A 26,449-nucleotide genomic window follows, 5' to 3' on the forward strand; every position below is an offset into this window, starting at 1 on the left:
ACTCATGACTCTAAGGATTTGGTTACTGTGCAACACTCATTCTCCCTGTCTGTAGCAGACACCCACCTTTTAGACCTTTTGTTTATTTGTGATTCTTTAATGCTATGTTTTTATTTTTTTGCTTGAGATTAGTAGGTAATAATAAGCCTCTTTCTTTCACTCAAAACCTTCGTAATCGGCTTAGTAATTTTGGAGCAAACTACATTTTAATTGAAATGTGTTAGCTACCTCTCCCCACCCCCCCCCCAGCCACCGCCACTGCCTTCTGTACCTTCGTGACCTAAACAATGGTGAATTCACTAATAATCAATGTTCTTTCAATGAAGGCACAAATGAGCTTCAGTCTGGTGAGATGAACAGATAGCTACAAGATGCTAGTGAGATCAGATGCTCCTCTTTAAAAGATCCAGGCAGTAAGACGTTTAGTGTCACTGTAACTTTGATGGCTAATATTAGTGTGTGGAACATGCCTGCTGAAGAGTGAATTGGTTTTCCATCAAGGCACATGATTTTGCTGCTAGTTGCTTTGATAGGTATATCCTATTGGCAACACTGATACTTCGTCAGGATAAGTGAACTCATGCATTGATAGTATACCCTATGCGAAGGGTATAGTCTTTATTCCATTCCTCAGGACTAGTGGGCTATATTTGCTGTAAGAACAGCTGTTCCTCATCAATATATGTCTTCAATTCAAGAAGATCAGCTTTGGATCTACGGATTGTCTTCTACTTGTTCTGTTACATTCGTCTACCTCCCTTGCTAAGCCCCAACAACCCCCCTGTTATAGAAATTTAGGATTAGGACTAGGTGGAACAGTGGCTCAGTGGTTAGCACTGCTACTTCACAGTGCCAGGGACCCAGGTTCAATTCCTACCTCAGGTAACCATCTGTGTGGAGTTTGCACATTCTCCTTGTATCTGCGTGAGTTTGCTCTGGTTTCCTTCCCACAGTCCAAGGATGTGTACGTTAGGTGAATTGGCCATGTTAACTTGCCTGTAGCATTAGGGGAATGGTTCTGGGTGGGTTGCTCTTCGGAGGGTCGTTGTAAACATTTTGGGCCGAAGGGCCTGTTCCCACACTGTGGGGAATCTAATCTAATCATTGACCCTGCATGACCATTCAATGAAATCATGGCTGGGAGATCCAAGATGGCGGTGACTCAGGAAGTCTGAGTCTATAGTGCTCCTCCCAAGACTTGGGCAAAGTGGGCCACCCACTTCCACCACACTCACCAAATCATTTAAAATAGTTTTTACTTAATGCAGTTAGTTGCTCAGTTCTAAATTTAAACAGCTGCAAATGTGTTGCTGGTCAAAGCACAGCAGGCCAGGCAGCATCTCAGGAATAGAGAATTCGACGTTTCGAGCATAAGCCCTTTTTACTCTAAATTTAAACAGTCTAGTCTCCTGTAAAAATGACTAGGGGGAAAGGAGCCTGCAGTTCTCAGCAGGCAGGAACCCTCCCCAACTGCAGGAGAGGGGGACTTACCTACGGTGGCGAGTCTTGCAGAAATAATCTCTAAACTCAATGCGAAGATCGATGCCTTCATTGAAGAGTCCTGAAGCTGATGGAATTCACTGTCGGCCGCGCAACAAAAGCACGGCCAAGACATCAAAGAAATCAAGCGCGAGTCGGAGGGGCGGAGCTAAAGGCCACGACCTCTGAGACCATAGTAGAATCAGCCGTGCATCGGGTCTAGACCTTAGAGAATCACATTGAAGACCTCGATTCTCGAGGTCATCGAAAAAATATTCGTTTGCTGGGCCTTCCTGAATGGGAAGAAGAAGGCCAGCTTACAGTGTTCCTTGAGCAGTGGCTTCCACAGCTGTTAAATCTGGAGGCTGGATCAGGCCAGGTAAGGGTGGAATGGGCGTACCGGGTTGCAATACGCAGGCCCGGCTCAAACCAGTTCCAGCTGCAGAGCTACAAGGAGAGGCAGATGCTCTTGGAAACTTCCAGAAATCTTGGGAAAGATCCCCAAGCCATGATTTATAAAGGATCGAGGATTATGTTATTTCAGGACTTTTCCCCAGCTTTGGTCCAAAAGTGGAAAGTGTTTGACGAAGTGAAGAAGCATTTAAGGGATTTAAACATTCAGTACTCTTTGCGCTACCCAGCTATACTACGCTTCAGCCATGAAGGGTCCGTGTATAACTTTGGATCACCAGAGAAGGCGAAGAAACTTTTGGACTCTCCTAGATAAAGTATAAGAAGTTAATTGATGTTGTTTTTCCCTCCCCCCACACCGGTTTACTCCCTTTTTTACCCCTTTCATTACCTTATTATTTAATATTATCTCCCGGGGGTGGGAAGAAGGATTTATTTATTTATTCTTTACTTAGCGATTTTCTTCCCCCTTTTTTTTGAATATATATATTATATATATAAGCCAGGGGGTCTAGTTAATGTAGATGGGGGAAGGTGGCTATCTTATCCTATTTTATCTCTGTCCTTAAGAGCGGAGTTGTTTTCCCCTGTTATTCTGTATTACTATATTTAATTATTATTTGCTGAGAGTGTAATTTTACAGTCATATATGTTCATGTGTTGATGTGGGTGAGGGGGTTGGGTGGTAGGGTACTCATTGTTAATTCTAGCTCAGTAGTATATTTGAATTTTCTTTATCCTATCGTGGGGTGCTGGGTCAAAGGTGGGGCACTGGTTGGGGGAGGTTATGATGGTTTTTGGAAAGGAAGTGATGCCCCCTGGGAATAAGGGGGAAGATCTCCGTTTAAATACGTTTTATATTTTTTTATTTAGAAATAGTTTTTTATTATATTGATCTGAGTGTATTAAAGAGCCTTTACTTTTGTGAATTTTATATGCTCTATGCTCGGGATGTTTTGGATAGGGTTTCTTCTCTCGGGAGGTCTCGGACTTGCTCAGTGATTATTGGGAATCGGTTGATTAAATGGTGCACCTGGAATGTCACGGGGAGTAATTCACCAATCAAAAGGAAGAAAATATTATCAAACCTCAAGAAGGAAAGGATCGATATAGCTCTCCTACAGGAGACAGATTTATTGGATAAAGAACACCTGAAATTATGACAAGGAAGGGATAATTTTCCATTCTCTCTTTCTGTGCAAGGAAAAACATTTTGGGAAATTGGGTGGCTGAGGCCCTCATGGACTTTCGAGTTGGCGCAGAATAATAATGGAATATACTCCCCCTAACTTCCTTACAAATATGGTGCACCAAAAAAAAACGGAATTACTCCATAAAATATGGCAGCCCTGCTTGAATTACACAAATACAGATATCTCGGTCATGCTAACAAGGGCCTTTATTTAATTGAGAGGGTGAACCTGGCTGGTGCGGGGCCCCTTAGGAGAGGAATCCCACATGAATACGGGTTTTGTTATGATCTGATGTTAACACATTCCGAGCATGTATTTCACTACTCAATTTCTGTGTTATCTGTTGTTTTTTTTCTCTCTTGAATAATGTAAGAGATTTAATCATACACTTTGGTTAGTTGTAGGTTAGATAAGTAGCTAGTAAAGTTTTGTTTTTTCTCTCGCTATTTCTTTTTTTCTGTTTGATAGATTTTGGTTATTATTTATTTAAGATTAAATTGTATATCAATGTTTATACTTGGGTTTTTTTTAGTTTTCTTTTGTAAACGTGTAAAAACATGTTAAATTTTCAATAAAAATATCTATTAAAAAATCATGGCTGATCCCAATAGAATCATATTCAATGACTTTTCTGACATTATCCACATCTCTTTGCATAACAGATATTTAGTAATTTATCAATCTCTAAACATTATGAATGTTCTACACCCTTCTGTGGTAGAGAATTTGAAAGACTCCCCACCCTCTATGTAAAATAGTTTCTCCTCATCTCAGTTCAAAGTGGCTTCTCCCTTATTTTGAAATTCCCAGACAGGAAAAACCTTACCTACCCTGTCTACCCTTGAAGTATTTTGTAGATTTCAATTAGATCATCTGTCACTACTTGAAAGTAAAGAGAATACAGTCCTTGGTGGTTTAACCTGAGGATCACCATTCCTTTTCTCCCAATGTGTAAAACTGCAAGATATATGTAAATCAAATAGGAGATACAGATAGTGACTGGTTTCAGTCATTTTGATGACACATTAAATTTCAGTTCAGACTGATGTTTGTTTGTGATGATTTGGTCAATCTGTGGTCAAATGATCATTGGCTGCTGAAACTATTCTTTTTCCCTTCTTAAAACCATTTTGATACATTAAAAGGTCTTTGGTATTAAACAGGGATGATGGAATTCTAAAATTGTTGGTCCATGTTCATCAATACCATAGTAAATTAAAATGGAAATTAGAGAGCAGACAGAGTGTGTAGAAGAAATGATAGCAAATAATTTCATGGAAAACCCAAAGATGGCTTATAATGACAAAGAACAGGAGGATAGAAGGTAAGGATAGGGCTTATTAGAGACCAATAAAATGTGGATGACTATATGTAGAGGTGAAAGACATGGTATGATGTTGCCTCGTGAGGATTCAAAATAGAGGAGGTAGATGCAGCCATTGTTGTTTCGGAGTTTGGAATATTGGATGGCATAAACATAGTGACAGCAAAAACAGGAAGAGATTTAACATCTTTGTAAGTTGGTATATCACCAGGTTTGAACGAATTATATCTCAGACTATTAAGGGAACCGTGTAGCAGATAGCATGGGCTTTGATACTCATTTCTGAAGCTTTCTGACCACAGGTGTGGTGCCAGTTGACTGGATGACAGTTAACATTACTTCAAACTGTGGAAAGGGATAGTCCAGGTAAGTACATGCCAGTCAGTGTTACCTTGGCACAGGAAAATTAATGGAAATTTTGAGGGATTGTATCATTTTAGAAAGGCACAAATTTAAAGGACAATTAAAGTGATTTTTTGTTGAGAGGCTAATTACTAAAACAAATCCTGAGGGACAGTATTAATAATCATTCAGAACAGTAGGGCTATAACCAGGTTTGCATTCCAGTGATGCTCAACACTAGTCAAGGAACCACAATATCTTTCAACTTTGCATTTCCAAAACCTGTGTCTCAACATCCAGTTGAAATTACTTTATCTCATAACTTGTTTTGCCTTGTTTTGTCTTTTATTTTTCCCTTTTATTTCACTGAGTTAGTTTTGTCATTTTTATTATCCTTTTAATGTTGAATTCAGATCTTTCGTCAAGTCATTCCTGTCTTAGTTCAGCACAAACTTTATTTTTCTATCCATGCTGTATTTGGCTGTTATATCATCAATTGTTTCTTTGATATTTCATGGTGGCTTAATAGTTAATACTGCGCCTCACAGTGCCAGGGACCTGGGTTCGATTCCAGCCTTGGGTGACTGTCTGTGTGGAGTTTGCACATTCTCCCCGTGTCTGCATGGGTTTCCTCTGATTTCCTCTCACAGTCCAAAGATGTGCAGGTCAGGTAAATTGGCCATGCTAAAATGCTCATAGTGTTCAGGAATGTGTAAGTTAGATGCATTAGTCAGGGGTAAATATAGGGTAAGGGTAGGGGTAGGGGAATGGGTCTGAGTGGGTTACACTTCAGAGGGTTGGTGGGCCGAAGGGCCTGTTTCCATGCTGTAGGGATTCTAATTCTAATTCTCTAACCTAGCTCACACCTTTCCCTTTGTTCTTCTTGCCCTTATTCCACTCTACTAGTTTAAATATGCTGACATGTCTATCTTAAATTCTGATCAAAGTTTGTGAATTGGAAATTTGTTCTAATCAGTGAAGAAAGAAATAGAGTTAGAGTAGAGAAGCACTCATTTGTCATTTTTACCATCCACAACCGATCCAGTAAAACTGAGACAGTGTCCCTCCAGGACTGAGGGTGCTACATGTACAGTACCAACTACACAATCGTACACAGCATAAAGTGCATATGAAGTGCAAAACACACAAGTTACAGTGCAATAGAAGAATGATAAATAATAGGTATTTTTCTAGCAGCAATGTGAAGTCGTGCAAAAAATTCCAGATAGGAAAGTGTCCGATCATACAGTGTTAAGGACCCTGATGGCTTGGTTGCACAGTCTGGCCATAAGAGACCGAAAGCTCAGGGATCTTCTGCCACATGGCAGGAGGGAGAAGAGTTTGAGTGAGGGTTGTGTGGGGTCTTCCACAATGCTGTTCCCCTTTCGAATGCAATGTGTGGTGTAAATGTCTGTAATTGAGGGATGAGAGACCTCTATGATCTTCTCAGCTGTCCTCACTGTCCGTTGTAGAGTCTTCCGATCCAAGATGATGCAATTCCTGAACCAGGCAGTAATGAGCAGCTCAGGGTGTTCTCAACGAACCTTCTGGAGAATGAAGAGTATTTGCAATTTAAAAAAATATTCAATAAGGAAGGTCCTGTCTGTCAAACTTGACTCAAGTTTTTGATGAAATTAGAAGAATGGTCATAGTGGGTAGTGTGTTTCATGTACTCCGATTGAATTTCACTAAGGTTTTTAACCATATCCCCTATGACAGACTGTTCAGAAAACTAAAACCCTTGGGATCCAAGGGAAAGTGCAAAATTAGCACAGTAACAGGTAGGAAAGTGGAATAGTCCACATGAAGACACTTCTTAGTGGGCCTCCATAGAACTCAGTTACTAAGTTCCTCACGTGTCACTTTTTATGTCAATGATTAGACTTAAATATAAAAAAGTTTGCAAATTATGCAAAAATTGGCCATGAGGTTGATACTGAAGAAGAAAACTGTAAAATATTGATGGACAGGTTAGTGGGCAGAAAAGTGGCAATAGGAATTCAACATTGAGAATTATGAAGTAATACATTTCACAACAACAAATAAGGCAAGGGATGACTCAAATAAAGTCACACTGAAAAGTGCAGAGGACCAGAGGGATACTGGAGTTCAGGTCCACAGATCCTTAAATATAACTGGTAGAGTAGCTAAGGTACTTAAGAACATTTCGAGGGTACATTCCTTTATTAGCTGCAGCATAGAATGACAGAGCAGTGACATTATGTGAGAATTGATTAATATATACATTAGGCCTCAAATTCAGCTCTGCCAAGTCTAGAGAGTTTTGGGTGTAGGGCAAATCTGGCTAGGTGCTCGAGATGCTTTTTTCAGAGCAGGGAAGGCTGAGGGAAGATTTAGTAGAGATGTGTAAACTTATGGAAGAGTGAGTTTAAATGGCTAGGAAGGACTTAAATCATTTAGAAGTGAGGTTACAGAGCACTTAGATTTGGAGTAGCTCATGGTAGAATGAGAAGAGAGTTGACGAGAAACACCAGACACTGGCGAGGGTCAGGAATTTTTCTCGCTAAAGGGGTGCTAGTTACAGAAACCCTCATTTAAAAGATACTTGGATTTGCACTCGATGTAGTGAAACCTATAAGAGCTGTGAAGTGGGATTAGATTGCATGACTCTGTTTTTGTGGCTATCACGGGCATAATATGCTCTTTTACTGTCGTCTTTTACTGTGGGCTTTTACTGTGCTGCATATTTCTGTGATTCTGTAATAAAGAGAGGCACTCTTCATCCTGACTCTCAAGGAGTTGTAAGCATCAATATTGTGTTTCTTTCATAAAAATTGTTTGAAGTGTCATTAAAGTACAATATTTATAGCAACCAACTGATATCTAAAGTCTCCATCTACCCACAGTAAAATGAGATGTTTAGTTTATTATTGAGTCACTAATTCACATTTTCCTAATAGAACATCTACTACTATTATTTAATCTTCATTTCATGTCTTTGACTATTCAGCTGAGCAATGGACTGCTGTATTTTGTTTTTTTTCTAATAAACTGGTCTAAAAAGAAGTATCTGAAAATGAACTGCCCAATCAGGGACACAGAAGAAACACAAAAACTTTCATGTTAACATGACCCTGTTACAGTCAAAACAGCTTTACACACTGACTGATATCACGCTTTGTCTATTCTGTGTATACTTGTCAGGCACAGTGATACACTAGTTTGGGATGGCGGAATGGTGGCTCAGTGGTTAGCACTGTTGCCTCACAGCACCAGCATCCCAAGTTCAATTCTAGCTGTGGGTGACTGTTTGTGTGGAGTTTGCACATTCTGCCTGTGTCTGTGTGGGTTTCCTCCCACATTCCATGTGCAGGCCAGGTGAATTGGCCATGCTCAATTGTCCATATTCGTCAGGTGGGTTACTCTTCAGAGGGTCAGTGTGAACTTGTTGGGCTGAAGAGCCTGTTTCCACGCTGTAGGAAATCAAATCTAATAGTTAAGACACTTCAGGTTTTTTTGCACTCCTGGGATTTGGTTGTGATTGAAATGAGTCACTTTCTTGATTGTAACTAAATAGCTAGGCCAACTGAAAAGGCATTTAAGAGTTAACAATCAAATTAGTAATAGACATGCCATCTATTAATTTCTGGAGCATTAATGGATATCAAGACTTATTTGTGAATTATGAACAGTAAATTAATGTTAGAGGTTGGGTTTTACTTTTTCAATGGATTGTTCTAGAGATTAACACCCTGGTGATTCATGTGATTGCATGCTTGGTATAATGTAGGAAGCAATGAGTACCTATTAGTGCAGAAATGAACTGGATTAATCCTTTGATAGATTAGAAATGTTCCGATGTCCTTAGTTTTGTAAACGTGGCAACATACAGCAAGTGAGAATTGTGGCATTGTGCAGCACATCAAATCTGAGTGAAATCGAGAGCACAAAACCTTTTGCTGACACCAGTGGGATGTTGAAATTGACAGATTGTATCCTCCAAATGATACAAAGGTACTGATAATCCTCTCAGGTGGATCTAAAAGATATCCAGTATTTGCAGAATATCTGGGACCATGGCATCCGGGCCCAATACTTAGTTGGAGAAAGTGAGGACTGCAGACGCTGGAGAAGTCAGAGTTGAAAAGGGTAGCGCTGGAAAAGCACAGCAGGTCAGACAGCATAGAGGAGTAGGAGAGTTGACATTTCAGGACAAGTCCTTCAGCAGGAATGGAAAGGGGGATGAATTACAGGGTTAAAGGGGGAAATGGGTCTGGGTGAGAAGCTCTTTAGAGGGTTGGTGTGGACATGATGGGCCAAATGGCCTGCTTCCACACTGTAGAGATTCTATGAAATGTCACAGGGTGTCTCCGATTCATGTAGTTAACAAGGAATCACAATAATGCATTAACTAGTCATTTGGCTTTACAGATGCTGAAATACCTGCAATGTATTTCTGGCAAGTTCTACCTTTATTCATTAATTTCTGAATAGATAAAGAATCTGAAGTTAATTAATAAACAAATTTCTAGATAATTTAAGGATTGTTCTCCAATTAGCTGTTGGCCACATGACTAAATTTGCTGCTTAACTGAAGTGTTCAAGGATCATTAATTCATAGAGTCACACATCATGGAATCAAACCCTACGGTCCAACTCATCCACGCCAACCAAGTTTCTCAAACGAAACTAATCCCATTTGCCTGTGTTTGGCCTAATCCCTCTACATGTAGCCTATTCACTTACCTGTCCAAATATCTTTTAAATGATGTAAATGTACTTGTATCCACTACTTCCTCTGGCCGTTCATTTCATTTACAAACCACCCTCTGTGTGAAAAAGTTGCCCCACAGGTCCCTTTTAAGCCTTTCTCTTCTCACCATAAACATATACTTTCTAGTTTTGAATTCCCCTATCCTCGGGAAAACACCTTTGCTAGTCACCTTATGTATGACCCTCATGTTTTTATAAACCTCTATCAGGTCACCTCACAACTTCTTACGCTCCAGTGAAAAAAGTCACAGACTCTCCATAAAACTCAAACTCTCCATTCCTGGCAACATCCTTGTAAATCTCTCTGAACCCTCTCTAATTTAATAATATCCTTTCTGAAGCAGGGTGATCAGAACAGTGTACAATACTCCAAAAATGGCTTCACCAACGTCCTGTACAACTGCAACATGATGTCCCACCTCCTATACTCAATGGTTTTAGCAATCAAGGCAAGCATGCTATACACCTTTTTAATGCTGTGACACGACTCTCAAAAAACTATGTATCTGTACCCTGAGGTCTCTATTGAACAGCACTACCCAGGGCCCTGACATTAACCATATAAGCCCTTCTCTTCGAGGAGAAAGTGAGGACTGCAGATGCTGGAGATCAGAGCTGAAAATGTGTTGCTGGAAAAGCGCAGCAGGTCAGGCAGCATCCAAGGAGCAGGAGAATCAACGTTTTGAGCATGAGCGCTTCTTCAGGATTCCTGAAGAAGGGCTCATGCCCGAAACGTCGATTCTCCTGCTCCTTGGATGCTGCCTGACCTGCGGCGCTTTTCCAGCAACACATTTCAAGCCCTTCTCTTGTTTGTCTTATCAAAATGCAACACCTTGCATTTTTCCAAATTAATCTCCATGTTTAATTTGGAAAAATGCCATGCCCAAGCCCATTGACTGAATTGATCAACATCTCTTTGTGATCTTCACTGTCCACTATACTATCAATTTCGGTGTTGTCCGCAAAATTACTAACCATGCTTCCTAAATTCTCATCTAAATCATTTATACGAATGACAAACAACAGTGGATCCAGCACACTAATTCCCGTGGAACATCTCTGGTCACAGCTCTTAAATATGAAAAACAACCCTTCACCACTCCCACCCTCTGATGATTAGCTGATATTGACTTATTCCTCAGTTTTGGTCATTTTGCTAATATCAAAGCTGGTATACCAGTTGACACATTTGCCTGAAACGCCTCTTTCTCCCTATTTTAGTGAATGTGTTAATGGTTTGAGTTAAACAAATTACATTTCTGCCCGAAGACCATTCTGTTTCAAAGTACCCAATGACAAAATTTATAATTGCAAAATTCTACAAGAGGAAGACATAAAATGAGTAAAAAGTGAGGTCTGCAGATGCTGGAGATCAGAGCTGAAAATGTGTTGCTGGTTAAAGCACAGCAGGTCAGGCAGCATCCAAGGAACAGGAAATTTGACGTTTCGGGCCAGAGCCCTTCATTCCTGATGAAGGGCTCTGGCCCGAAACGTCGAATTTCCTGTTCCTTGGATGCTGCCTGACCTGCTGTGCTTTAACCAGCAACACATTTTCAGAAGACATAAAATGATCAAGCTTCTTGCTCCAACTGTGCAACTCATCCCTTCTCTTTTGAAGAAGGGGCATTGGACCCATAACATGAACTCTGCTTTCTCTACATAGACACTGCTAAATCTGCTGAGTTTTTCCAGCAATTTCTGTTTCTGCTTCTGATGTCCAGCATCTGATTTCCAGTTCTTTCTCTTTGTCTCATTCCCTCTCTTGTCTTCTGTGGCAGCATTCATAAAACCATCTCCCTGAGGATACCAGCAGTTCCAGCCAACACATTCTCCTCCACCTTTGAGGAAGATGACACAGACTCCTCAGAGAATGCACCGGCAAGGTTTCCTCATTCACCCTCCATCAGCTCATGTACTCTCATCTTGGTGTTTACTTTATCTAGCTTAGACTGGAGAGCACATGCTGGTGAGAACCTCACAGCCGTATCTCCAAAGCTGACCAAGGAAGAAATGCCCTCGGCCTCTGCCACGTAGAAACAGCTGAAGGCCAGACACTTGCTCAGCCCCAGGCAAGACAGGACCGCTGTGATATTGGGTCAGTAATAATTTGATTAAAATGCACAAGTAGACACAGAATAGCCTGCACTTGGTTGAACACAATAGGGAACTGGATTGAAGATTGGAGGAATCCATGAATGCTCTAAGTACCATGTTGACTCCAGCATGTGTGCATTTACCTGTGTCCATGGACAAGTTGGTGGATACCATGGAGAGCCAGGTACAGCAGAATCCTCATTGGCTGCCAGAGATGCATACAGACATGCACTCCCATCACTTCGACCACTGGCAGTCAACGGCAACTACAAGGCACTGGTGGATGAGGGGCCTTGGCCTCACCTAGATGCCCATTCCCAACAATGATACAGGGTGATGCCAGTAAGCCTCTAGCAGAGGACCACTTACAGTTCTCCCCTGAAGTCTGTTCTCAGGTTATTCCAAAGATCCCTGTTTCTCCAATCTGCTGGTGGCACTCACCCTGCGGCAAGGAAGCAATGGCCAGGACTCATCTCACCATATCTGGGCTTTCTAGTAACAAATGTCCCAGAGTCCTCTACCAAAATTCCAAGGTCAACACACCGCACCATAACACAGGCTCTCTTCTTCCTGTCTGCAGACCTCTGGACTGAATAGTTGTATTGGGAGGACAATGAAAAATAAAACATCGTAATGACACAGAACTAACAGGCGTAATACTTCATTGTGCATAAAATATCACATTTATAAAGATAAAAGATATAAAACTTGAAAGGGTTGAGAAAAGATCTACAAGGATGTTGCCAGGGTTGGAGGATTTGAGCTATAGGGAGAAGTTGAATAGGCTAGGGCTGTTTTCCCTGGAGTGTCAGAAGCTGAGGGGTGACCTTGTAGAGGTTTATAAAATCATGAAGGGCATGAATAGGATAAATAGACAAAGTGTTTCTTTTCATTAGAGTGGGAAAGTCCAGAACTAGAGGGCATAGGTTTAGAGTGAGTGGGGAAAGATATAAAAGAGACCTAAGTGACAGAGGGTGGTATGGAATGAAGTGCCAGAGGATGTGGTGGAGGCTAGTACAATTGCAATGTTTAAAAAGCATCTGAATGGGTGTATAAATAGGAAGGTTTTGGAGGGATATGAGCCGGATGCTGGCAGGTGGGGTTGGGATATCTGGTCGGCATGGATGAGTTGGACGGAAGGGTCTGTTTCTGTACTGTACATCTCTATGATTTTCGACTCTGTTAACACTTCAACCCATAACCTGTCTGATTTGGTGTCATTAGTTGCGGGTACAAGAATGAAACTACAAAGACTACCCTTCCATAGCACCATATAATGTTACAAACCAGTCTAAAGGAATGTTACTGTTTCCTTAATGCCCATCATAACATAGCATAACATCTTGTTATTGTTGAATGTGGGAGAATCAGATGTTGTAAAGCTTTCAAACAGTTGTTAGTGTAAACTTATATTAAAGAGCAGGAAAGATGTAGTAAAAAAAATACAAAAACTGTTGCATATGCTTTTGGGACTAAAGAAAGGTTGTCAGCCTTTTGAGCAACAATAAAATTACAATTAATGGTTAACCACTTCACCCAACTTCAATCTATTGAAAGCGAGTGTCAATTCAGTTCTGTCTGGCTTGTTGCATGTGATGTTGCAATGGTTGCTCCTGGTGAAGGTAATGTTTCTCCTACTCAATGACATCATCTTCCTCCTTGGGAGACTGCTGCTACTCCCCTCTCACTTCAACATCCTCCACATTCTCTATTTTTAACTGCTCCAATTATGCAGGAAACAGCATGCTAGGCATCTCCAGACTAAACAAGCATTAGAACCTAACCTCAAAGAAGCCAAATAGCTGCTCCATGTCAGTCCCGGTTGAAGAATGCTCAGCCTGAGTAGGGGGTTGTGTGACAATGTTATCATCCATGGTCAGAGAGGGCAGCTGAAACTTCTCAAAAATGTGGGCATCGAGTTATCTGGTAGAGTTGTCCAAGATATAGTATGGTTGATCACAACAGCATAAGGTCCAACTGTGGCAAGCACATCCACCTCATCAGCTGCATGATACACCATGAGAAGCACCCAAGAGTCTATTTCTATAAATAATAAGGTGAAGTGCAAAAGATTGTATAAGAAAAGTTGTTGTGAGCTATCGTGCTCCAGGCAGCTTGTATGCTATTCAAGAAAACGCTTTCAATAGCAAATACTTTTTATACAATAATGTATTCAATAAAGTGTTTTTCCTGTACAAGAGGAGTGATTTCTTTTTTTCTTCTTTTTTTGAATGTTTTGCTCTTCAAATTTAGTTCTGGAATCATTGCTAATGGTGCAACGCTGAGAGAGTTTGCTTAAATTCTCAATTTCAAAAATAAAAAAAGGCTGACATTGTTCTTTTAACTATTGTACAGAAAATACAATAATAAAGGTTTGTGTTTGAACTGGGCAAAATAATATGAAGACCTTTCCATCTCTTTTTATATAGGGATGCTGTATTCTGGCATTTCTCCACAGCAATGAAGAAGTATAGCCAGACCATCAATTTTCTTCAGGATCACAACAGGATTACCATCACAACAAAAAATTCAAGTTCTTAAGCCAAAACATGGTACTTATGGCAGGGAAGCAAGAAATTGCTGTAAGTACTGTCCCACCTAACACATTCTCAAGGTGAAATTTGTGAACTATTTCATGTTACTTTCTCTTCAAAAATCAGGCAATATGTGAAATAGAATGATATTTTGTTTTCGTCCACTTGGCCCAAGATGAATTTCACACCTTTAGGTTTATTCCCTCTGTCACATTTTACTGGACCTGATGTAAACAGGATGACTACACATATCACAGGGCATTTTTTTAATATATCCACCTAAGGTATGCTCAGTTCCTCGGGCAAAGGTGAGAAAAACGTAGCCAGATACCTATTTCTTATTCACAGTCCTTGGGGGTATTTGAGGTTTAATAGACAGGAAGTTAGGTGGACCACATCACAGGCACATGGTCAACTGCACCTGACTCTTTGTCTTACATATTGTCTGGTTGATTATTTCCTACTCCAATCAAATCTGGTAAAATATCCCCCTCCCCCCCCCACCCCCAAACAATTCCAATTAGAAGCAACCCTGCTAGAATGCTGTTATCTGTTTCAGTGATAATTAGAACATCCAGAATTGTAAAAGAGCATTCATTTTCCATCTGAGTGAGAAGGGTTGAATGAAGATAATTGAAATATTTATTGTGTTTAACTTTTCCTGAGTAATTATTATAAATTTTCTTGAGTAATTAGTTAATATTCATCTGGGGTTGAATAATTATTTACTTAAAAGTATGCAACCTTTCTTTGCAGATGGGAAATACCAGTGATGAAACTAACATCATTTTGTCATCTATATCAAAGGAGGAAGATATTATTTTTGGAGTAATTTATTCCATGTATGGTAAGAGTCAGTTAACACCAAATGAGCTAGGTTGGACATTTGGACATACTCTTTTAATATTACTGTTGTGAAATTTAAATGATTAGATTAGCAAGGGGAATAAAAATAGTTAAATTATTGAATTCTAAACTGTGAACTGGTCCAAGTTTTTTGGCGACTATGAAATAAGACACACAGCTTCTCTGCTGGAAAATTTCGTGACCTCTTCACAGTTACACAATTGTGTAGCTCCAATCCACGCTATTCCTCTCTGTATACTCTTTTGAAAACATTGAATGATGTCAATTAAAGCAAATAAGTAAAATTAGTGAGGAATACTCTCTTAAAGGAACAAGAAAACAAAAATTAAAAGTTGAAATGCAACTTAATTTTACATTAAAATTTGATTATGGGGTAAGACAATACATTCCACTTGCCCCTCCCTAACCCCCCCCCCCCCAAATTATGGAAAACCTCAAGAGTGCCAGTGAAAACTGCAGAGCCTCCCACTCCAGGGACACCCTGGCATTGATATACAACAGAAGGAGGCATGCGTCTAGTCAAACAGTCTCATCCATGGTGTACTGTTTGGACCTGTTAATGGCCAGGCCCAGTACCTACACATGAAGCAGTCCTCCAATTTGCTTGCACCACTTCTGCACAAGGTGTCCAATGATCAGGAGTATGTAGCTCAAGCGTGAGCAAAGGTTCTGACGCAGTGCCCTCAAATAGTGAAATAAGGACTGCAGTCAGGCAAAACCTATGTGTATATGGAACATGGACTCTTCAAGGCTACAGGAAATACAAAGTTAAAAATCACAACGCTAGGTTATCGTCCAACGGATTTAATTGGAAGCACTGTTGGATGATAAGCCGGTGTTGTGTGATTTTAAACTTTGTACATCCCAGTCCAACACCAGCATCTCCAAATCATGACAGAAAATACAAGCAGTCTGGGAGTCTGTGAACAACTTTAACCTTCAATTGCATAGCTCTGCTGCGTGCAGCAGACTTGTTCTTTTTTATATATAGACCGATATAATTAATGAATTAGCAATTGTTAATCTTCCACTTCAGTTACTTGAAATTAATATCCATCATCTATTTACTCAATTCATTTGCCATTAACAGTGTTATGGACTAGGCCAGACTGCTCAAAACATTCTTGAGCAGGCAATCCCAGACCATAACTTTGCAATTTGTTTTGGTAAGTGTACAGTGAAAATTACCCGGAGTAAGCCTGTGAGGTTGACTACTAGATTTTAAAACAGCCAGAAATGTATTCACAAAATTACACAATGAAACGCAAAGAACAGAATAAAGAACCCCTGCAGAACTATGTCTATCCAAACTAGACATAATTATACTGTTCTGAATATACACAAAAGTCCGAATAAGCAAACCCCCTTAAAACACAGTTTAAAAATGGAACAGACACTTACAGGTCGAAGTTAGAAGGGCAGACAGAGAGAGAGAGTTTCCACACAGCTCACTGTTGAACTCCCAAGTAGTTTTGGGCTGAACTGTTCAGTTAGAGAGCTGACCACTCCCCTTTCATTATACAGGCCAATTCTAAAGCATGACCACTTTGGCCAGAAGTCTCATGTGTTTACATATAAACAAAAGGCCTCTCAAAATCCTTTTCATCTCAATATCAAACCAGTCTGATCAGAGCCCAGCCTAGTTTATGACTTCTCTGAAAAAAATATCAAGGACCCAGTATCCTTGAGAAAAGGAACAGCTTTTAGAAAAAAAAGGGACCAGCTTTGTGACACCTTCCCCTTTAAAAGAAAGTGAACCATCAATACCAAAAGATGGCTTCATTTTTAAAACCCTTCAAAAACAAATTGGTTAGTAGTCTAAAACGCACATATACACTATATTAAATATACACGTGCAAACATGCACAACCACATGCAAATTCAGGCCATAGCGCACCTACCACAGAACACCTCCACATCTCATTCGGGTCTTGAGAATGCATCAACAATTATGTTTTCGCAACCTACCACATGCACAATTGTCAAATTGAATGGCTGATACAAGTTCCACTTAAACAGTCTGGCATTATTGTCCTTAAATTTTTCCTCAAATATCAATGGGTTACGATTGTCTCAGATGCCTTGCTAGTAATATAAACACTGAAATGTTGTAATGCCAAAACCAAGCTTAAAGTCTCTTTCTCCACTGTTGAGTATTTCTGACGAATGATCAACTTCCTGTAAACATATCCGATGGGTCTTTCTATTCTCTCGTTATCCTCCTGCAGGAGTACTGCACTGGCACTCACATCACTGGCATCGATAGCCACCTTGAAAGGTTTTGTGTAATCTGGTTTGGCTAATACTGGGGTAGTGGTTATCACAGTTCTTAGGCAGTCAAATGCCTTTTGACAGTCCTCTGTCCACTGAAACCTCTTGCCCTTTTTAAACAATTTGGTGAGTGAAGCAGCCACACTGCTAAAGTTCGGCACAAATTTCTTGTAAAATCCAATCAATCCCAGGAACTGTAGTACTGCTTTTCTTGTCGATGGTGTGGGAAATTCCCTAATTACTTTCGTTCTCGCATTTTGTGGGCCATTTGTACATATCCAATAACATGTTCCTGGAAGATGACTTAGGCTTTGGCAAATTCACTTTTAGCTAGGTTTACAAAAAAGCCTGCTTTCCAACGTTGATCGAACAAGCCTGATAAATGCTGTAAATGTTCCTCCCATGAGTGACTAAAAATCACCACGTCCTAAGAATACACCACACAGTTGGGTAATCCGGCAATGACTTTATTAGTCAGTCTGAAATGTGGCCAGAGCATTTTTCATACCAAATGACATGACTTTGAGCTGATATAGTCCATTTGGCATTACTAAAGCCGAAATCGCCATTGCTCTCTCTGACAGAGGTACTTGCCAGTAGCCTCTGAGCAAGTACAACTTAGAAGTGTAAGTTGCTTGTCCCACTTTTTCGACACAGTCCTCCAACTGTGGAATTGGATATGCATCAGTCTTTGTAACGGTGTTGACTTTGCAGTTGTCCACATATAATCGCTGGGTACCATCTGGCTTTGGCACCATGACTATGGGTGAGCTCCAGTCACTCTAACTCACTTCAATTATACCATTGTGCTCTCTATCTTCTTCTGAACATGTGCAAACTTTAGAGGGTTATGCCTATAAGGATGTTGCTTAATTGGAACAGCATCTCCTTTATCTACATCATGCACAATTAAGTTAGTACTTCCCAGTTTATTTCTGCATATCTTCCCATGTGATAGTAATAACTCTTTCAGGTCATTTCAGTTTTTTTGTGGAAGGTAACTCAACAATTTATCTCAATTTTTTACAACTTCCTTATTGTCCAATCTGATTTGAGGAATGTCCAATTCAGAATCCTCTGAGCTTGGTTCTTCCTTCTGTGCTGTAATCATTAACACCTTCTCCTCTTGCTTTCCTTTCCTATCAAAATACCTTTTGAGCTTATTCCCATGACACACTCTGTGAGATTTCTTCCTGTCTGGAGTCCTTATCAAGTAGTTCACTTCACTCAATTTCTTCTCGATATGATACAGTCCACTAAATCTTGCTTTTAAAGGCTCACCTGTTACTGGAAGTAACACCAATACCTTATCCCCAATTGCAAAATTGTGAATTTGTGATTTCTTGTCTGCTTCTTGTTTCATTGTATGCTGTGATACTTTTAAATGCTGTGTAGCCAACTCTCCAGCTGTATTTAATCGTTCTCTAAAATTTGACACACAGTCCAAATAGGTGGTCTCTTAATTCTGACTTATTAATTTCTCCTTCATCAATTTTAAAGCTCCTCTTACTTCATGCCCAAAAATTAGTTCAAATGGACTGAATTCATTCAGTACATCTCTGGTCGCAAAGGTACAAACAGAACTCCCTTATCCCAACCATCTGCATAATCTTGACCATGAGCCCTCAACATGGTCTTTAGTGTTTGATGCCATCTCTCTAGTGCTCCCTGTGATTCTGGATGGTATGCAGTAGATTTGATTTGCTTTATTCCCAAGTTATCCATAACCGCGTTGAATAATTTGGATGTGACGTTTGATCCTTGATCTGACTGGATCTCTAATGGTAGTCCATATCTAGTAGAGAATTTAAGTAATTCTTCTACAATTCCTTTAGCTGTGATGTTGCGTATTGGGATTGCTTCTGGAAATCTAATTGACACATCCATTATTGTTAATAAATACTTGCTCCCACTTTTTGTTTAAGGTAGGGGGATCTACACAATCAATCAAGACTCTTTTGAAAAGTTTCTCAAAGGCTGGAATAGGTATTAAAGGTGCAGGTTTTATTACTGCCTGTGGTTTTCCGATTAGCTAACATGTATGACATGTCTGGCAAAATTCAACTACATCCTTATGTACTCTAGGTCAATAAAACTGTCTTTGTATTTTAGCCTGTGTTTTCCTCACCTCTAAATGAGCTCATGCACCACACTCAGCACCTCCTTTCTGTGCCCTACTGGCAAAACAATTTGGTGAATCTCTGCCCATTTCTCATCTGCTTGAATGTGTGATGGTCTCCATTTCATCATTAAAGCATCATTTGTTAAGTAATAACACACAGGAATGCATTCACTCTCCTCTGTAAATGCCTTTTGATATAACTGTTTTAAGTTCACATCTTTCTGCTACAATTCAATCTGCTTAACAGAGGTAAAGATACTTTCATGTTTTCCTATTTGCTCCTTCTCTCTTCAACTTATCTAATCAAAAAAGGTCACTGATAAAGCTATATTAGCTTCCTTATCTGTGCCTTTTGAACTCTCCTGTTTCAGTTTGTGCCTCTGTGATCTTGTGATCACACAGTCAGGGACAATTCCTGGATAAACATTCTCCATGTCTTCAGTTGCCTGTGTCTCCACTGGCTTTTCTTTTTTTTTAAACTATGGGCAATTTAGCATAGCCAATTCACCTGACCTGCACATCTTTGGACTGTGGGAGGAAACCCAGGCAGACACAGGGAGAATATGCAAACTCCACACAGACAGTCACCCAAGGCTGGAATCAAACCTGGGACCCTGGTGCTGTGAGGCAGCAGTGCTAACCACTAAGCCACCATGCCGCCCTCCACTGGCTTTTCAACTAGAGTAGGCAGCACGCATACCGGTGAATCAGCTATATAATTTACAAGGATGAATTGTATTCCTGGAGCTGAGACTTTGTCCAGTACACCTACCACATATTCTCCACTCTTTGCTGGACTCTCTAGCCTTACTTAACATAATTGAGTGCTTTTTGTCTCACCATGAATTCCTGTTACCAGTACCTTTCCTGGCAATAGTCCCTCAGGAGTACATATCTTCTTATCCTTTAACATTATGGACTGAGAGGATCCTGTGTCCATTAATGTTGTAACCTCCTTACCTGATACTCCTGGCCTATGTGAATAAACTTCATCCTTGCATGTATATTCTTTAAGCAGATCTGCTACTTCCTTCTTAACCAACCTCTGATCATCTTCTACACTCTGAGGCAGTTGTCTAACTTCCCTTGTGCTTTTTGTTACTAGTCCAGGAAAACTCCCAGGCTTGTCTGGTTTTCCTACATCTGGCTTTCTCCTAGCCCACCAACACTCTGATTTTGTGTGGCCCACTTTATTACAATGAAAACACCAGAGCTTTTTAACTTCTTTGTCCCCCTCCAAGGGTCTCTTTTTTACCCTGTGCTTATGATCTTCATTGAGGTCCATCTTTCCCTTTCCATGTGAGGATTTTTCTTTGCCCCAATTTCTATCCCTTATGGACTGAAATTGATTCTGGAAGCCAAACCAAGTTTCATGGACCAGCTCATAATCATCAGCCACTTCAGCTGCTAACCTTGCTGTTTAAACTCTCCACTCTTCCACATGAGTTTGCACTACTTCAGACAGTGAAGTTTTGAATTCCTCCAAAATAATTATTTCTCTAAAGTTTGCTCAAACTGAGTCTAGGTTTCACCAGGGTCCCTCCCTAGATTCCTGAAACGTTGTATATAGGCTTCTGGTACAGGTTCATATGCACTTAAAGTGGCTTGTTCATGTCCACATGCTCCCCAAATACCTCCTCGAATATTGATGTGAATACCTCACTAGCCCTACCTACAGGTTTCGTTGGGATAAACAAAACCCACATTGCCACTGGCCACTATATATGTTTAGCCACCTTTTCAAATGAGATAAAAAAAGGCTTCCATATCCTTCTCAGGAAATTTAGGCAATGCTTGAACATACTTAAACAGTTTCTCACTGGGCTTCTGCCTACCAGGGCTTGCTCCTTCTCACTCTCTTCCTCACTGAGCCTCACCTCAGCCTTTATCTCCAGCCTTTTAAGCTGACTTTCTTTTGTAAGTTCAGGTTTTGAAGTTCAAAAACTCTCTTTCTTTCTCTGCTCTCTCTTTTTCCCTCTCTTCTGCTACTCTCTTTTTCCCTCTGTTCTGCTTTCAACCACAACACAAACTGATTCATTTCTGCTGCCCTTTCCTTATCTCTCACCTCTAACTCAAGCTGCTTCGTTTGCAATTGAATTTTTGCCATCTGTATAGATTCTGATGGTTTCTCCAGCAGGTTTACATGCTGAGCTACTGCTGTAATTACCTCTTCTTTCCTCACAGAAGCAGGCAGCTCCAATCCTGGCTGGTCTGCTAATTCCTGCAGCTTGATCTTATTCACCTTTTGCAAAACTTCCAAAGTCAATGTATCCACTTCCAGAAAACTTTAGGCAAGCTTTGGCTACTCAACCAAACCAATGCACAAAATAAAGACACTAGCACCTGCCACTCAGTGTTTAAAATTCCACAAAGAGCCCCCACACTGTTATGGACTAGGCCAGACCACTCAAAACATTCTTGAGCAGGCAACCCTGGACCATAACTTTGCAATTTGTTTCTGTAAGTGTACAGTGAGAATTACCTGGAGTAAGCTAGCAAGTTTGACTGCTAAGTTTTAAAACAGACAGAAACTTATTCACAAAATTACACATGAAACACAAAGGACAGAATAAAGAACCCCCACAGAACTGTGTCTCTCCAAACTAGACATAATTATGTTGTTCCGAATATACACAAGAGTTCAAATAAGCAAACCCCTTTTAAATACAGTTTAAAAATGCAACAGATGTTTACAGGTTGATGTTAGAAGAGCAGAAAGAGAGAGAGAGAGTTTCCACACAGTTCACTATTGAACTCCCAATTAGTTCTGGACTGAACTACTCAGCTAGAGAGCTGACCACTCCCTTTTCATTGTACAGGTTACTTCTAAAACATGACCATTTTGGCCTGAAGTCCTATCTGTTTACATATAAGCAAAAAGCATCTCAAAATCCTTTTCATCGCTAAGTCAAACCAGACTGATCAGAGCTCAGTCTGGTTAATGAACCCTCTGAAAAAAAAACAAGGATCCAGTAGCCTTGAGAAAAGGAACAGCTTTTAGAAAAAAAGGGACAAGCTTTGTGACAACAGATACCTTTCTTTTTTAAATAAAACTTTGATGCCTTATAAACAATCTTTTAAAAAAGAAAACAAAAGAGAGAAAATAATAGTACAAATAACCTTTAACAGCATCAATGAATAAAGGATCCCCTGTTCTCTTTTCTTCCTTTAAACAATGAAAATCATAGCATACTCAACAACAAAATGATACAGGCAACAATTCATTTTCTATGTTCCATGTTCATTATAACAGGAGGGCAATCCTTTTCAAGGACATTCATAAAGTCCTTGGAGTGCACACTTCTTAATACTCCTTTTTTAAAACAGTCAGACAACTGGTGGAGTGCATCAACCCACTTTGTTTAAGAAATTCTTCTGTTTCCAACATTTCCTTCACATTAGTAAGGTCGATCCTCAACACTTTCTCAACTTTACTATTTGTTGAATGAATGTCATCTCAAAGAGACAAGTTTGCACATGAATATTCTATAGCCAAATGCTCTCAGGTTGCCCATTTACAGAACTTCCTTCATAGAGTCATAGAAATGTATAACATGGAAACAGATTTTGGTTCAATTCATCAATGCCAACTGAATATCCTAAATTAATGTAATCACGTTTGCCAATTTGGCTAATAGCCCTCTAAACCTTTCCTATTCATTTAACCATCCAGATGCCTTTTAAATGTTGTAATATTGCAATGTTATCTTACTGGCAGGTACACGAGATCAAATGAAACAGCTTACCTATGTTAATTAAGGGATAATTGGCTGAGAACTTAGAGTCATAGGGGTGTAGATAATTTAATCAACCTGCCTAGGCATATTGTGACACACCCATGTAGGACTATATATTTATAAGGAAGTACACTCATCATGCATCTAATGCTTGCACTAGCATCAATGTTTCAGCAGTGAAGGTACATTTAACTACCATTTTCATTTTGTCAGTTTCCCAGGGTCAATGGACAACATTTACTTTTTTCTTTCACCTAGATTATAATAAGCCTTGTAATGCCAGAATATCCATCTGAAAGATTAGTATGTGAAAAATGGCTAAAATGCCTACGGTATCTTTTGGATCAGCCAATGTGGGAAATAAGATTGTGCATTTTTCAAAATTGAATTCTTTCAGGTTTTATTTGCTCTCTGAACTTCTTCAACAGTAGCTTGTTTCATCAGAGCATTCTAAAGCATCATAATAAGCACTGGGTCCAGGCGAAGTGCACAGCTAGTTTAACTGTCCAATCAAATTTTTTAACTGGTTTGTTACTTCCCTAGATGCAAGGTCATCTTTCTGAGATGACCAGGTCTGATTCATCTGAGTATATTTAACACCTTCTATTGTAGATTCAAGATCACTCCCAAAATATTCTGCTTAATATCTAACCCAATAAATTTAAAGGCCCCAAGGCCTGACTTCCAAACTTAACTTTCCTTTTATTTTAGACAGTATTGCTCAAATTCCACAGAACATCTCAACATAAAATCATTGAAGTGCATCATAAAGATGCTTATTAGTTTCTGTCACTTTGATTTGCTCATGGAACATGAGTGTCATTGGGTGGCCAGCATTTGTTGCCTGACCCTACTTATTGCCCATCCCTAGTTGCTTTTGAGATGGGGGTGATGAGCTGCCTTCTTGAACCACACAATCCATCTGCTGTTGGTTAACCCACAATGTCACTAGGGAGAGAATTTCAGGATTATAACCCAGTGACAATGATGGAACAATGATATATTTCTGAGTCAGTTAAGTGATACCAAGGGCTGTCACTCTCACCTCATCTCTGGAATTCACCTGTTTTGTCCATGTTTGAACAAAGACTATCATGAGACCAGGAGCTCAGTGGCTCTGGCAGAATCCAAACTGGGCATCATTGAGCAGGTTATTGCTTAGCAAATGCTGCTTGATAGCACTTGTTGATGACACCTTCTATCACTTTACTGATGATCAAGAGTGGACCGATGGGGCAGTAATAGCTTGGATTGAGTTGTCCTGATTTTATGTACAGGAGATATCTGGGCAATTTTTCACAATGACAGGTAAATGCCAGTGTTGTAATTGTACTGGAAGAGCTTGGCTAGAGGAATGGCAATTTCTGGAGCACAAATCTCAGTATTATTGCTGGAATGTTGTCAGGGCTCACAGCCTTTGCAGTATCTCGTGTCTCCAGCCATTTCCTGATATCTCGGGGTGTGACTGGAATTGGCTGAAGACTGGTATCTGCAATGCTGGGGACCACTAGAGGGAGCAGAGATGGATCATTCACACAGCACTTCTGGCTGAAGATTGTTATGAGTGCTTTAACTTTAACTTTGCACTGATGTGTTGAGCTCTTCCATCATTGAGGATGGGGTTACTTGAGGACATGCCTCCTCCGGTGAATTGTCTAATTATCCGTCACCATTCATGATGGGATGTGGCAGGACTGCGGAGCTTAGATCTGATCCTTTTGTCATGGGATCTATCACTTATGCTTATGCGGTTTGGCATGCAAGTAGTCCTCTTTGGTAACTTCACCAGATTGACATCACATTTTTAGGTATGCCTGGTGCTGCTCTTGGATTCCAGCACTCTCCATTGAACCGAGGTCAATTCCTTTGCTTGATGGTAATGGTTGAGTGGGGGATATGCTAGGCCATGAGGTTACAGATTGTGCTGGAATACAATTTTGATGCTGTTGATGGCCCACAGTTTGTTATGCCTGCCCAGTTTTGAGTTGCTAGATCTGTTCAAAGTCTGTCCCATTTTGCATAATTATAGTGCAACACAACATGATAGATAATATTCTCAATGTGAAAGTGGGACATAATCTCTGTAAGGATGTTGTGGTGGCCACTCTTACGAGTAAAAAATGAGGTCTGCAGATGCTGGAGATCACAGCTGCAAATGTGTTGCTGGTCAAAGCACAGCAGGTTAGGCAGCATCTCAGGAATAGAGAATTCGACGTTTCGAGCATAAGCCCTTCATCAGGAATAAGAGAGAGAGAGCCAAGCCGGCTGAGATAAAAGGTAGGGAGGAGGGACTAGGGGGAGGGGCGATGGAGGTGGGATAGGTGGAAGGAGGTCAAGGTGAGGGTGATAGGCCGGAGTGGGGTGGGGGCGGAGAGGTCAGGAAGAGGATTGCAGGTTAGGAGGGCGGTGCTGAGTTGAGGGAACCGACTGAGACAAGGTGGGGGGAGGGGAAATGAGGAAGCTGGAGAACGGGTCTGTTTGAGAACGTGGCTGAAGAGCTTCTGTGCAGAGGAGATGACCTGGGGGGTGCAGTGAGAGAGGGACTCACTGAAATCCTTGTAGAGGGAGGAAGAGAGCTTCTTCAAGGAAGGCATCCTTGTAAGAGGATTCGCAGTAGGTTAAAATCTTCGAGTAAAAAATGAGGTCTGCAGATGCTGGAGATCACAGCTGCAAATGTGTTGCTGGTCAAAGCACAGCAGGTTAGGCAGCATCTCAGGAATAGAGAATTCGACGTTTCGAGCATAAGCCCTTCATCAGGAATAAGAGAGAGAGAGCCAAGCCGGCTGAGATAAAAGGTAGGGAGGAGGGACTAGGGGGAGGGGCGATGGAGGTGGGATAGGTGGAAGGAGGTCAAGGTGAGGGTGATAGGCCGGAGTGGGGTGGGGGCGGAGAGGTCAGGAAGAGGATTGCAGGTTAGGAGGGCGGTGCTGAGTTGAGGGAACCGACTGAGACAAGGTGGGGGGAGGGGAAATGAGGAAGCTGGAGAACGGGTCTGTTTGAGAACGTGGCTGAAGAGCTTCTGTGCAGAGGAGATGACCTGGGGGGTGCAGTGAGAGAGGGACTCACTGAAATCCTTGTAGAGGGAGGAAGAGAGCTTCTTCAAGGAAGGCATCCTTGTAAGAGGATTCGCAGTAGGTTAAAATCTTCGAGTAAAAAATGAGGTCTGCAGATGCTGGAGATCACAGCTGCAAATGTGTTGCTGGTCAAAGCACAGCAGGTTAGGCAGCATCTCAGGAATAGAGAATTCGACGTTTCGAGCATAAGCCCTTCATCAGGAATAAGAGAGAGAGAGCCAAGCCAGCTGAGATAAAAGGTAGGGAGGAGGGACTAGGGGGAGGGGC

General features: G+C 40.7%; 1 protein-coding gene across 1 annotated transcript in view; it reads left to right on the top strand.

The window, feature by feature from the left end:
• Positions 1-4,372: 4,372 nt before the first annotated feature.
• Positions 4,373-26,449, top strand: part of LOC132822652 (opsin-5-like) — a gene marked incomplete at its 3' end in the record, with an annotated part of 57,209 nt that continues 35,132 nt past the window's right edge. Inside the window, exon 1 of the mRNA XM_060835899.1 lies at positions 4,373-4,407. Coding sequence (XP_060691882.1) covers positions 4,373-4,407 — 35 coding nt within the window. The remainder of the gene's footprint in view (positions 4,408-26,449) is intronic.

The sequence above is a fragment of the Hemiscyllium ocellatum genome, chromosome 15 (assembly GCF_020745735.1).
Source record: "Hemiscyllium ocellatum isolate sHemOce1 chromosome 15, sHemOce1.pat.X.cur, whole genome shotgun sequence".
Taxonomy (NCBI): domain Eukaryota; kingdom Metazoa; phylum Chordata; class Chondrichthyes; order Orectolobiformes; family Hemiscylliidae; genus Hemiscyllium; species Hemiscyllium ocellatum.